We start from the raw sequence: 15026 nt of genomic DNA on the forward strand, positions 1-15026 counted from the left end.
GGGTCAGTCACGCTGACTCCACGGTATGAGTAAATAAGGACTCAGTCAACGAATGTTTTTTGTAAATCGATTTATTTTGTAATATTTCTGAATAAAGTATATTTTTGGAAAAAATGAGTAAAGAACAAACGCCGTTTGAGATTTGGTTTGGAAGAGCTGGTAGGGGGCATAAAAGGCCTAACGATGACGATAACGCAGAGACAACTGAGGCCGAGACACCAAAAATAAAGAAAGCCTTCTTCAACAGAAAATACGACGAGTCATACATAAGATATGGCTTTAATGCGACCGGTGACCCACACGCTCCAAGCCCCCTGTGTGTGATATGTGGAGAGAAGCTGTCTAACGAGGCAATGAAGCCCTCAAAACTGCTTCGGCACCTTGCGTCCAAGCACCCTGACCTTAAAGACAAACCTGTTGAGTTTTTTGAGCGGGAAAAACGTGAGCAAGCGAGACAGAAGCAATTGCTGGGAGCCACCACCTCCACAAATGCTGCTGCTCTGAGAGCGTCGTACTTAGTGGCTAGCCGTATTGCTAAGGCTAAGCAGCCTTTCACTATTGGTGAAGAATTGATTCTGCCTGCTGCCAAGGACATATGCCGTGAACTGTTGGGAGAAGCTGCAGCCAACAAGATGGCACAGGTTTCGCTTTCAGCATGTACCACAGATTCAAGGAGAATCGACGACATAGCGGAGGACATCGAAGCACAGCTGTTGGAACGGCTTAGCGAGTCACCATGGTATACTATCCAGGTCGATGAGTCTACCGATGTCGACAACAAGGCAGTACTGCTGGTTTATGTGCGATATATATTTCAAGACGATGTGCACGAGGATATGTTGTGTACACTGCCGCTGCCAAATAACACAACCGGGGCAGAACTATTCAAGTCTTTGAATGACTACATGTCAGGCAAATTAGACTGGTCATTCTGTGTTGGAATATGCATAGACGGGGCTGCAGCTATGACTGGACGGCTGTCTGTTTTCACTTCCCGAGTCAAAGAGGTTGCTCCTGAATGCCAGTCTACATACTGTGTCATACACAGGGAAATGCTGGCTAGCCGAAAAATGTCACCTGTTCTTAACAGTGTATTGAGTGACGTTGTTGAAGCTATCAATCACATCAAAGCAAAAGCCCTGAACTCACGTCTGTTTGAGCAGCTTTGCGAGGAAATGGATGCAGAACACAAACGCCTTGTCTTACACACTGAGGTCAGGTGGCTATCAAGGGGGAGAGCCCTGGCCAGGGTTTTTGAGTTAAGAGAGCCGCTACAGAGATTTCTTTCAGGAAAAAAGTCACCACTGGCAGCACACTTCAGTGATGAGGAGTGGATAGCAAAACTCGCTTATCTGTGTGACATCTTCAACCTGCTCAATGAACTCAATTTGTCACTTCAGGGGAGAATGACAACTGTCTTCACGTTGGCAGATAAAGTGTCTGCTTTCAAAGCCAGACTGGAACTGTGGGGACGGCGAGTGGACAGGGGCATATTTGACATGTTCCCAACATTAGCTGGGATTTTGGGAGAGACTGAGGCTGCACCGTCCTTCTCACAGCTGGTGCGTGATCACCTATCTTCGCTGTCGACAGAATTTGAGTGTTACTTCCCAACCGCAAATGACCCAAGACGTGCAAATGAATGGGTCCGTGACCCATTTGTGAATGTCCCCGGTGAATCATCCATGTCAGCGCGGGAAGAAGATCAACTCCTGAAGCTTGCTAATGACGGTGAGCTGAAAAGTATGTTTGACGTAACATCTCTGCCGGCATTCTGGATCAATGTCAAGGCTGAATATCCTGAGATAGCCACGAAAGCACTGAAAACGTTGCTTCCATTTCCAACATCATATCTCTGCGAAGCGGGGTTTTCTGCAATGAATGCAGTGAAAACTAAACTGCGGAATAGACAGGACATAAGGAACCCCCTTCGAGTATCGCTGTCTCCCATCACCCCTCGATGGGACCGTCTTGTTGCAGGGAAACAAGCCCAGGGCTCCCACTGATTCAGCGATATTGGTGTGTTGCAATGATTTTATATATTCATTCAAGGAAAATATGCACTGTGTGTTTTATATCCAAATGTTACTTAAAATGTTATGATGCTATTGACTTATCACTATGTTCACGCGAGGAAAATATGCGCTGTGTTTAATATTAAATTCGTTAGATAAACCCTTTTAGAAATGAAATTAAGTGTATTAGCCACTTATAAGTGACTTATAGTTGACTTATCATCTATATTCCGGTTGTGATTAACACACCCACCCCACCCCCGTCAGCCAGTCCGCAAGAATATTGTCAATATTAAACTGGTCGGCAGTACAAAAAAGGTCGGTGACCCCGGTATAACCCAAAGGCCCCCCCCCCACCCCAGGAACACCCACCCCGGACATGGATTCCATAGTCGCTGTGACACCAATAGCACTGGCGATAAAAACTCTCCCAAACAGCTGTCAGAACGGCGTGACAGTTTTTGTGTTCCGTGGACCAGAACGTTCAATGTCTTAAATAAATTGATAACCCTGCAGAGACGAGAAAATCTGCAGATACTCGAAAACCAAACAACACACACACACACAAAATGCTGGAGGAACTCAGCAGGCCAGGCATCATCCGTGGAAGTGAGTAAGCTGTCGACGTTTCAGGCCAAGGGGAATCTTCATCAGGACATTTGAGGCAGCAGCCTGTAGATTTTTTTGGGGGGAACTCAACAGGACTGGCAGTATCTATGAAAGCAAAAGTTGAGACCCTACACAGGGGTTTTAGATTTGCTGAACTATTGGTTCTTACTTTATTTGAACAACTTTATTTTTTAAGTGTTACGCAGTAGACTATCACAATTTCCAGTGAATTTGTTAAGTTTAAAGGGAGCTCAGGAGAAAGAACCAATTGAATTTAAAATGAATACAGGAAATGGAAGCGGAATGCAGGGGAAGTCATAGGGCATAGAAAAGTGTAGAAACAGGCCCCTCAGCTCACCTAGTTTGTGTTTAAACTGCCTAAAACGTAGCTCTCCATCCCCATGTACCTATCTCAACTTCTCATAAACATTGAAATCGATCTTGCATGCACCACTCACGACCCCCTAATGAAAAGGTTTCCTGTCATGTTCCCCTTAAACTTTTCACCTCTCAACCTTAACCCGTGACTTGTAGTTATATTCCCACCCAAACTCTGGAAAATGCCTGCTTGCATTTACCCTATCTATACCCCTAATAATGTTGTACACCTCTATTAAATGTCCCATCAATCTGCGTTCCAAGGAATAAAGTCCTAACCTATCTTTCCTTACAACAGGACCTCCACTTCCAGCAACATCCTTGTGCATTTTCTCTGTGCTCTTTCAACCTTACTTCCAACCCGATCGTATGAACTTCAACTTCTTGAACTTCCAGTTATGCCCCCTTCACCATTCCCCATTCCTATTTCACTCTCACTTTATCTCCTTACCTGGCCATCACCTCCCCCCCCCCCCCCCAGGTACTCCTCACCTTTCCCTCTCTTCCATGGCCTTCAGTCCTCTCCTCTCAGATTTCCCTTTCTCCAGCCCTTTATTTCTTTCACCAGTCGACTTCCCAGCTCTCTACTTCACCCTCCCCCCTCTCCCGGTTTCACCTATCACCTCCTACCTTGTACTTCCTCCTCCCCTCCCCCCACTTTCTTACTCTGACTTCTCATCTTTTTTCCCCCAGTCCTGATGAAGGGTCTCAGCCCGAAATGCTGACTGTTTACTCATTTACATAGATGCTGCCTAGCCTGCTGAGTTCCTCCAGCATTTTGTGTGTGTTGAGAGGTAATAACTGTTCCTTGACATTGTGATGTAGATCCTAAAGCTTCTGTACCTTCTTCCTGATGGCAGCACTGAGAAGAGAGCATGGTCTGGGTGGTGGGAGTCCTTGATGATGGATGCAGCTTTCCCGCGACTACACTTCATGTAGATGTGCTCAGTGGTCAGGAGGGCTTATACTGGGCCGTATCCACTACTTTTTGTAGGATTTTCTGTTCAAGGGCAATGGTGTTTCCATACCAGGCTGTGATACAACCGGTCCATGTACTCTCCACCACACATCTATAGAAAGTTTGTCAAAATTTTGGGTGTCATGCTGAATCTTCACAAACTTCTAAGGAGTTAGGGGTGCTACCATGCTTTATTCCGAATTGCACTGAGTGTTGCACTCAGGACAAATCTTCTGAAATGATAACGCTGAGGAATTTCAAGTTGCTGATCCTCTCCACCTCTCATGGACCTCTGCTTTCCTCTTCCTGAAATCAATAATCAGCTCCTTGGTCTTGCTGATATTGAGTGAGAGGTTGTTGTTGTGGCACCACTTAGCCAGGTTTTCAATCTCCCTCTGAGTCATCACCACTTTTGATTCGGCCTATGACAGCAGTGTCATCAGCAGACACGAATATGGCGTAGGAGTTGTACAGCGAGTAGAGCATGGGGCTGAGCACACAGCCCTGTGCACCTGTGTTGGTCTGTTGGAGATCATCGAGGAGATGTTACTGTCAATCCAAACAGAGTGAGAAAATGGAGGATCCAATTGCACAAGGAGGTATTGGGGCCAAAATCTTGAAGCTTATTGATTAGTTTTGAGGGGATGATGGTATTGAATGCTGGGCTTTAGTTGATAAAGAGCATCCTATATATGTATCCTTGCTGTCCAGACATTTCAGGGTTGAGTGAACCGTCAATGAAATGGCATCTGCTATGATGGACCCGTTGTGCCCATTGGCATACGGAGCAGATCCAAGTTGTTTCTCAGGCCGGAGTTGATATGTTTCATCAGCAACCTCTCAAAGGAATTCATCACGGTGGATGTAAGTGCTACTGGATGATAGTTATTGAGGCAGGTTACCATGTTCTTCTTAGGCCTCAGTATAATTGAAGCCTGTTTGAAGCAGTTGGGTACCTCAGACTGCTGAATTGAGACTTTAAAGATATCGATGAGCACTCCAGCCATTTGGTCAGCACAAGTCTTTAGTATTCAGCCAGATACCCCATCTGGGCTGGATGCTTTCCGTAGGTTCATCTTCCTGAAGGATGCTCTCACATCAGCCTCAGAGACAGAAGTCACTGGGGGCTGTCAGAGTTTGTGAAGGTTCCTCCATGGTTTAACTGTCAGTGAGCGCAGAAGGCATTGAGCTCACCTGGGAGTGAAGCCTTGTTCTCACCTATGTCACTTGGTTTCTCTTTGTACCGCTACCACTGTCAACCATCCTTCAGTGATTCAAATCTGGTCCAGAATTGGCACTTTCACATGAGATGGTTTTCCAGAGACGGTACCTGGACCTCTTGTATCTTGGTTGTCAGACCTGAATACCACTGATCTGGGCCTCAGCAGATATCGGATCTCATAGTTCATCCAGGGCTTCTGGTTGAGGAAGACTCTGAATGATGTTGTACAGACAGACTCCTCTATGACTGTTTTTATAAAGCTTGTGACAACCGCAGTGTATTCATTAAGATCCTCTTATGAGTCCTTGAACATCCCCAGTCCACCAATTTCAAGTAATCCCATAGCCACTCATCCGCAAACCACCTCTTTGTTGTCCTAATTTCTTTAAACTCTGCCTCTATGTAGGTAGGAGGACAGCCAAGTGATCAAATTTCCTGAGCATGTAATGGTAGGCATTCCTTTTCATAGTATAGCAGTGTGTCTAGTGTGTTGGGATCCCTGGTGCTTCAGGTCATATGCTGATGATAGTTGGGCAGATTTCTTCAAACAAGCCTGATTGAAGTCCCCCAACTCTGATTTGAAATGCATTAGAATGGGTTGTTTCTTGTTTGGTGACCACATTATTCTGTATCTCGAGTGTCTGATTAATATCAACTTTTGATGGTTATATGAAGAGCGGCCAGGATCATGGAGGAAAACTCTCTTGATAAGTAGAATGGTCGGTACTTAGTCATTAGATGTTCCAGGTTGAGGATCCAATTGCAGAGGGAGGTACAGAGACCCAGGTTCTGTAGCTTATCAATCAGGACTGTGGGAATGACCAAATATTGAAATGGGAAAGAAATGTGATCTAAGTGACTTTGACCATGTAATGATTGTTGGTGCCAGATGGGGTGGTTAGAGTACCTCAGGAATTGCTGGTTTCCTGGGATTTTAAACACACAACAATCTTTACAGTTTAGAGAAAACTGTGTGAAAAACAAAATACATTCAGAGAGTGGCAGTTCTGTGAGTGAAAATGCCTTGTTAATGGTAGAGATCGGAGGAGAGTGGCCAGACTGTTGATAGTATCTCTGATAACTACATTACAAAAGTGAAGTGCAGAAGAACATCTCTGGACGTACAACATGTCAAACCTTGAAGTGGATGGGCTACAGCAGCAGAAGACAGTGCACATGCAGAAATACCTCCCGTACAAAAAAAAGTGGCCACTGAGTTTATACTTCCTCTTACTTTTAGAGTCAACACCCCTATCAATGCCGTACCTTTCTGATGAAGGGTCTTGACCCAAACCAAAAGCAGTTTATGTTCCTCCATAGATGGTTAAATTTCAAAGTAAACTTACTTTCTAAGTACATATATGTCACCATTTTGTATTCCAAGATTCATCTTCTTGCAGACATTCACAGTAGATACAAAGAAACAGAATCAATGAAGAACTACACACAAGCACTGACAGGCAACCAGTGTGCAAAACTGTGCAAAAACACAGGTAATAATAATAATAATAAATAATCATAAAATAATATTGAAACATGAGATGTAGAGTCCTTGAAAGTGAGTCCATAGGTTGTGGAATTACTTCTTCATTGAAAGTTCTCCATGCTGGTTCAGGAGCCTAATGGTTGATGGGTAATAGCTACTGGCGTGGGACCTAAGGCTCCTGAACCTCCTTCCCGATGGCAGCGGCAAGAAGAGAGCATGGCCTAGATGGTGGGGTCCTTGAAGATAGATGCTGCTTTCTTGCGGCAGTGTTCCATGTCGAGGTGCTCAGTGGTGGGGAGGGCTTTTGCTGTGATGGACTAGGATGTATCCACTACTCTTTGGAGGCTTTTCTGTCCATGGGCATTTGTGTTTCCATGCCAGGTCGTTTTTTATTTTATTTTATTTAGTGATGCAGCTTGGAGTAGGCCCTTTCAGCCTTTCGAATCGTGCTGCCCCAGAAACCCCGACAAACCCACTTAACCCTAGCCTAATCACAGGATAATTTGTAATGACCAATTAAGCTATCCAGTACATCTTTGGACTACAGGAGGAAAGTGGACGACCCAGAGAAAACCCACGCATTCCATGGGGAGGATGTGTAGAACCTCCTTACAGAACGGGGCCAGAATTGAACTCTGAAACACTCTGAGCTGTAATAGCATTGTGCTATTTGAGGATCATGAGGATGATTCCTGGAATGAAGGGGTTAACATCTGAGGAGTGTTTGGCAGCTTTGGGCCTGTACTCACTGGAATTTAGAAGAACGCGGGGGTGGGGGATATCAGAACCTACTGAACGTTGAAAGGACTAGATAGGGTGGAGAGGATGTTTCCTTTGGTGAGGGTATCCAGAACTAGAGGGCACAGCCTCAAAATTGAGGGGCGGTCCTTTAGAACGCAGATAAGGATGAATTTTTTAGCGAGAGAGTAGCGAATCTGAGGAATGCTCTGCCACAGACTGCGGTGGAGCGCAGGTCTGTGCGTATATTTAAGGCAGAAGATGATCATTTCCTGATCGGTCAGGGTGGGGATATGGCGAGAAGGCAGGTGTATGGGGTTGAGTGGGATCCAGGATCAGCCATGAGCGAATGGCCTAATACTGCTCTTGTGGTTTTATACATTAACCTCCGTGACGTTGTGATGCAACCGGTCAGGATACTCTTCACTGCCAAAGTTTTAGATGACGTGCTGAATCTACACAAACCTCTAAGAAAGTGGAAATGCGACCTTGCTTTCTTTGTAATGGCACTTGCGTGCTGGTTCTAGGACAGATGGTAACGCCAAGGAATTTAAAATGAATGGCCCTCTTCCCCTCTGATCTGTGGATGAGCACTGGCCCGTGGACCTCTGGTATCCTCTTCCTGCAGTCAATAATCAGCTCTTTAGCTTTGCTGATGTTGAGTGAAAGGTTGTTGTGGCAACATTCAGTCAGATTTTCAATCTCTCTCCTTTATATTGATTCATCACCACCTCTGATTTGGTTAACAACTGTGGTGTTGTCATCAAACGAATACGGCATTGGAGCCGCACATAGTCTGACATGCTGAGTTCCTCCAGCATTTTGTGTGACTTCCAGCATCAGCAGAATATCTTGCGTTTACTCTTTACCACCTTATTGTTTACATATTTTTTACAATCGCAAGACCCTGTTGGACATTAAGAACTTAAAGTACTCTAGGTCTGCCCCATCCGAGAATTGCTTGTTGGCGGAGAAACTGAAGGAGCTGGACTTGGTGCGGATCGGTCTGCTGTCTGCATCAGAGAGAGATCGGTGCGCAAAGCTGTGCAGCCTAATGGCGAGTGATCGTCTTAGTCGCTTTTCTTGTGATCACAAAACCCTGTTGGGCATCATTAATGTGGAACGCTGCAAGTCCAATTCACCGATTTATTTGTGGATAGCAGGTACTACAAGGACCAGGCCTGAAGCCGTGGTGTCGCCTGTTTACAGCTGCCCAGGAAAGGGGCGTCAAGAGTCATTGTGCTCCACCGGAGGCAATGCTGCCCCCAGTGTTTGCTGGGCAGAAAACAAGCCGTATTGTGTTCAATTGCAGATTTCTGTAACATTCATGGACATAGGGTCTTTGAATATATTTTTTGCGTGACCGTTGTTTACTGATAGCCTATGTGTGCTTGCTATCTTGTATGTACTTTGTGCTGTGTGAGACTGTTGGTACTGGCCCCAGAATAACACTGCTTCTTTTGGCTGTATTCATGTGTGGTTGAATGACAATTAGACCAGAACAATTCACTTGTGTACCCATTTTCAGTGAACCATGCATCTGGATCTCAAAATCACTCTGAACTTCAACACTGTCAAGAGCCCAACCATTAACTGTGTTCTTCCTCCTTTTATTTGACCTCCCAAAGTGCAACACCTCAGACTTGCCTGGATTAAACTCCATCTGCTTCTTCTCTACCCACCTCTGTAAATGATCTACAGTATTCTTTGGTGATCCTTCACACCATCCACAACTCTATAAATCTTGATATCATCCACAACTTGCAAATCCACCCATCTATGTTTTCATCTGAATCATTGATAAATATCACAAACAAAAGAGGTTCCAGCACCAATCCTTGAAGAACAGTACTGGCCTTGCACCTCCAGACAGAGTAACAGCCTTCCATCCCTACTTTCTGTCTGCTATAGGAAGCTAGTTCTGAATCCAAACTTGTGATTCACCCTGGAACCCATGTATCTTTATCGTCTGAATCAATCTACCATGAGGAACTTTACTAAATGTCTTATTAAAGTCCATGTAGATAATTCCTATTGCATAACCTTCAACAACCACTTTTGTTATCTTCTTAAAAAAGCAGTGATTCCGGGGACACCCCACTGTTCACGAGTTGCCAAACTGAAAACAAATTTTATCCATACTCTCTGCTCTTGTCGTTCAACTAGCATAAATCTTGGGCTGAAGCACAAATTAACCATCACTAATTCTGGGTAAACAGCTCTAACCCATGGATAACTAGCAAAATTGTAGCGATAGCCAGAGCTAACCCTGAGATATCCAGCATACCTGGGGTCACCTGCAGTAATCATTTGTAACTGGCGCTAACCCAGGGAAAATCAGAACAAACCCGAATATTACCAGCTCTCCCAGTTAACCAGCGCTAACCCTAGTTATTCAGAACTAACTCTGAATTAATTCGAGCTAACCCTGAGTTAATCAGAGCTAACTCCGAGTTAATTCGAACTAACCCTGGGTAACAATCACCGTGCACAGAGCAGGTAAGAAGTCCGGGAAGTCGAATCAGGGCCGCAGCTGATTGGTTCCCTGGTTCCCGTCGCTCTGGTGACGCACGCCGACGACGTCGCTTCAAATAGCGTCACGACGCGGCCTGCCCAGCTCGGAGTGGGCGTGGGGCTATGATTTCTCAGGTGTTTATTCTGTCGTCCCGCGGCGACCACCTCATCTACAAGGACTGTATCCCAGGGCTGCGGAGGAGGGGAGCCGGGGCAGACATGTGTTTACAACGGGCCTGGGAAGGTGGGGTGTAAACAACAGCAACGGGTTAGGCCGGTTCCTGGTGATGACAGGGAGGCACATCCTCGGGCTCTGCGGAGCGAGAGTGTTTGGTGAGAGGATCGGGGTTTTGTATCGTGGTCCCGTGCGGAGCTGGCGGTCTCTACATCCTCCATCCTCCTTGCTGGACCCACTCTTGTGTATGCCCTGTGGTTGCCAGCAAGTGTGACTCTGTGTGTGTGTGAGTGAGTGAGAGAGAGAGATCGTGTGTGTATGACTGTGCGTGAGATAGAACGGGAGTGACTGCGTGTGAGTGAGCTCGAGATTTGTGTGTGTGAGCTTGATAGTGTGTGTAAAAGAGTGACTGAGCGAGCTCGAGAGATGTGTGCACACTTGTGTGACTGTGAGTGAGAGTGATGCTGTGTGTGTGGGTGTATGACATTGTGCATTTAGTGCTAACTGAACGTAGATGGAGGCACAAGTTCTCCACGGTGGGTCTACTCTGACGATGACTTTTCCTTGACTGAGCCATTCAGTCCGTGGTGAGGATCAGAAGGACGTCATCGACGTTTTCTACCAGAAGGTGACATGTTTACCCAGAGACCAGGCCCCTGTTGTCATGGTAAGTGATCTTTATAATTTCTCAGAAGCTGAACATTTCTGGTTTCATCCTGTGTTGGGAAACATGATCCAAGCCTCTCCTGCATAACCATGCACCATTACCCACTGCTCATCACGTGGCGGTTAGCTTCTCCATTCTAAGATGTGGGAATATTTGCAGTGTGTAATCAAATGGTTGGTTCTGTTGACAACCTCAGGGACAGGTAGATGGGACAAGGCAGAAAAACAGGTCAGCACAGACGGGAGGGACTGAAGGACCTGTTTCTGCACCAGAGTTTTTGATGACTCTGTAACCTCAGGGGTTAGAAGAATTCCTGTCTGCACCCAACTGTAATCAGGATGATCAAGTGGTGAGTAGCATTCATGTTACTCTACCATGATCTGCTCCATGGGATTCTGGCTGTACTACTTGTTGCCTCAGCCACCACCCACCCCAGACATTGTCTCTTCTCCCCTCTCCCATCAGGCCGAAGATGCAAGGAATGAAATCACATAACACCAGTCTCGAGAGCAGTTTCCATCTCATAGTTATCAGGCTCTTGAATGGACCTTGTACGATAAAACTGGACTCCTGACCTCACAGTCTACCTCTTGCACTTCACTGTTCACCTGCATTGCACTTTCTCTACATTGTTACTGTTTTACCTTGTTCTGTTATGCATTATATAATGATTTGATCTGTGTGAACGGTATGCAAGACAGGCTTTTCAGTTATCCTGGTACATGTGACGATAAATGACAACAATACTGTCAACCTTCGACTGGGGAGGTCACCGCTGACCAAAGACCAGCACCAAAGGACAGCAGTTAGGCTATAGGGTGGGGTTTGTACATCTGTGGTTGCACTGGATGCCTGGGTTTTCTCCCACACTCCAAGGACCTGCTGCTGCATAATATCCCTTAAATACGTGTAAAAATGTGAACTATAGGCGAAAAAAATCAAGTGGAGTTGAGAGACATGTGGGAAGGCTACAGTGAAATAAAGGAGTGGGAAAGGGCTGATGGGATCACTACTGAGGACAGTGGTGGAGTTGACAGATGGAATGTGATATATTAAATATCGATTACCTTTAGAGAAATGTAAGTGGACTGGGCACACGCATACTCTGGCACCACTTATACAAAGGCACAGAGTATGAATTAAATTGAACGTGAATTGTAGTCCGGGATCATCTGGATCTCTGATTGTCTGGTGGAATGAGGACACAATTTTACTCAAGGACCTAAACCATGTCCGGGTCCCAGAAGTCCTGATAAGTGGTAAATATTCACACCATCCGCACAGTGCGCTGTTGTGACAGTTTGCACTTAGTTATAAAATTCACTCCATTAGCTCACCACCAACTTCAGTGGTACCTCCTGAACCTGTAACTCAAAGGACAAGGTTGGTAGGCACTGGAGCAGCGTTTGTCGTCCAGCTGTACACCATTTCTTGGTCCTGATGCATGGTCACAACTAAAAATGTCAACAGTTCCTTCTCCCTCCACAGCTGCCACTCAACCCTCACAATCCAGCAAATTGTTCATTGCATCATTCAGTTTGTTACTGATCAAGTAAGCAGTCTACTGTATAATGAAAATATCCTCAGATTACAGCAGTACAGACCAGGCCTCCCCTTGCCTTCAATGTCAAAATGAAGCTTATTATCATAAGTCCACGTTTGCACAGGTGCAATGAAAAACTTGGAAAAGTTCATTGTAGTACTAAGTGATCAAAGTGCTCATAGTGTTGCTGTGCTGAGGTAGTGATTATAGTTGGTGCAGATCAATTCAAGAACCCAGTGGTTGAAGAGAAATAGCTGTTCTTGAACCTGGTGGAATGGAACTTTAGGCTTCTTTACTTCTTGTGAGAAGTTGGTGGATACGTTTGAATGTTGCCTTGAGGCAGCACTTCCTATTGATACCACCAGTGGCGGGGAGAGGTGTTGCCTGTGATCCAGTGGCGGGGAGAGGTGTGGCCTGCGATCCAGTGGCGGGGAGAGGTGTGGCCTGAGATCCAGTGGCGGGGAGAGGTGTGGCCTGCGATCCAGTGGCGGGGAGAGGTGTGGCCTGCGATCCAGTGGCAGGGAGAGGTGTTGCCTGCGATCCAGTGGCGGGGAGAGGTGTGGCCTGCGATCCAGTGGCGGGGAGAGGTGTGGCCTGCGATCCAGTGGCGGGGAGAGGTGTGGCCTGCGATCCAGTGGCGGGGAGAGGTGTGGCCTGCGATCCAGTGGCGGGGAGAGGTGTGGCCTGCGATCCAGTGGCGGGGAGAGGTGTGGCCTGCGATCCAGTGGCGGGGAGAGGTGTTGCCTGCGATCCAGTGGCGGGGAGAGGTGTGGCCTGCGATCCAGTGGCGGGGAGAGGTGTGGCCTGAGATCCAGTGGCGGGGAGAGGTGTGGCCTGCGATCCAGTGGCGGGGAGAGGTGTGGCCTGCGATCCAGTGGCGGGGAGAGGTGTGGCCTGCGATCCAGTGGCGGGGAGAGGTGTGGCCTGCGATCCAGTGGCGGGGAGAGGTGTGGCCTGCGATCCAGTGGCGGGGAGAGGTGTGGCCTGCGATCCAGTGGCGGGGAGAGGTGTGGCCTGCGATCCAGTGGCGGGGAGAGGTGTGGCCTGCGATCCAGTGGGCAGCATCCACTACAGCTTTTATATCCCTATTTGAGTTGTTGTACCAGACTGTGACGTGATAAATTTTGGTCTTGCCAGAAACCGCAGCATGAGAATCATCTACATAGAGGATACTTTGCACTGATTGTTGACTGTGCTAATTATCTTTCTTTAATCAGCATCACCAAGGCCTACAGTACATTCACCTCCGACAGAACACGCTGTACTTCGTGGCCACCACTCGCTCCAGCCCTTCTCCGTTCACCATCATCCAGTTCCTCAGCAGGTAACTTGCTGCTCTGTTGCGGTGGCATGTGGGGGTATGGGGCTGTGTGTGCTTTCCCCACAGTAGGACATTTGAAGCCTTGACTCACTCCCAGCTGTTGGGTCGCTGGGTACACCTCTGCCAGCCCAGCACAGAGGCCTCGGGTCCATCTTTGACCCTGATTGGTGTGATGGGGTGATCCTGGCTTGGCTCTCACTGCAGGACAGAGAGAACAAAAGACATAGGAGCTATTTGCTCAGTAAGTCTGCATTTGAACATGGCTGATTTATTGTCCCCCTCAGCCCCAGTGGGGCAGCTTAGGGAACGCTCACAGTACTAGCTTCAGTCTCAGGAGGGTGGCCTGATCCAGTGTGGGGGTTACTGTCACTGTGCTGTGCTTGCGGCTGACCCTGGCTCGTGTCGTTAGGTTCGTCAGTCTCATCAAGGATCACTGTGGGACTCTGAGTGAGAAAACGCTGCGGTTGAACTTCGCCCTGGTCTATGAGATGCTGGATGAAATGTTGGTGAGTGCTCAGGAGGCTGTTTCTGAGGGAGAGTCACACTCCCACCCAAGCTCTCACCTGCTGGCGCCAACTTGCCTCGACCCAAATTCACTGTCAGCCCAGCTCCCCAACCCTTGACCCCCAGCCTCAACCTGACCCTAGCTCGGTCCAACTCCACCTCCCACTCCCCCGGCTTTGGCCCAGCCTCTTGACTCCTTACCTCAACCCGCACCCTGACCTCTGGTTCTTGACCTTTAACCCCAGCTTGACTGTTCCCCAGTTCCGGCCCCATGCCAGTCAGACTGGCAACCCCGTTGTCTGTCTCCCTGTACGTGGTCTTTCTCATCCTCCCGCGGGAAGTGAGCAGAGCAGTGGCATTAACGGGTTACTGGGAGAGCACTCGGACTGATGGCAATATAGCTCATTACCCTAAACTGCTGGAGGAAGAGCTGATACCACCTTCACCAGATCCATGGCTCTGTGTTTCAAGTTCATGTTCCGGTATTCTGTGAGAGTTGCCAAAGTCTCTAACTCTGGCACCTCTTCAATCAAAAAGTTTGTCCTAATCTCTTCGACCCAAATTTTTAAGTTTGACTCCGGGCTTTTTGATCCCTCGCTTTAATTCTATTAACCAGGGCCTTTTCAAGTCGTCTCTTTGCCCTCCTCACTGCTTCCTCAAAGATCTCTGCTATATATTCTGTTAGCAGGATTTATCCCTCAATAATAATGTTCGGTTAGCCACAGAGAGGATCTGAATTTACTGATAACTACCTTTATTGTCTCAACTAACAAGCACGTATATTTACAAATTAACTGTGTGGACACCTGCTAGATTCCCCTGACCCTGTGTGAACAGTCAAAGAATAGAAAAGGTGATGCCCAGGGAAAAAAAACAGGTATTCCTTGTGGTCCCAG

The 15026-nt window shown here is 47.1% G+C and overlaps 1 protein-coding gene across 2 annotated transcripts in view; it reads left to right on the plus strand.

Annotated features, from left to right (window-relative positions):
* Positions 1 to 8631: 8631 nt before the first annotated feature.
* ap4m1 (adaptor related protein complex 4 subunit mu 1) overlaps positions 8632 to 15026 on the plus strand; it is a 29217-nt gene continuing 22822 nt past the window's right edge. Inside the window, exons 1-4 of one of the 2 annotated variants that reach the window (XM_073052042.1) lie at positions 8632 to 10101; positions 10677 to 10762; positions 13523 to 13629; positions 14036 to 14132. In XM_073052042.1, the coding sequence (XP_072908143.1) occupies positions 10044 to 10101; positions 10677 to 10762; positions 13523 to 13629; positions 14036 to 14132 (348 nt within the window). In that variant the 5' untranslated portion in view covers positions 8632 to 10043. The other variant, XM_073052043.1, reaches the window with a different exon arrangement.

The sequence above is a fragment of the Hemitrygon akajei genome, chromosome 7 (assembly GCF_048418815.1).
Source record: "Hemitrygon akajei chromosome 7, sHemAka1.3, whole genome shotgun sequence".
Lineage (NCBI taxonomy): Eukaryota > Metazoa > Chordata > Chondrichthyes > Myliobatiformes > Dasyatidae > Hemitrygon > Hemitrygon akajei.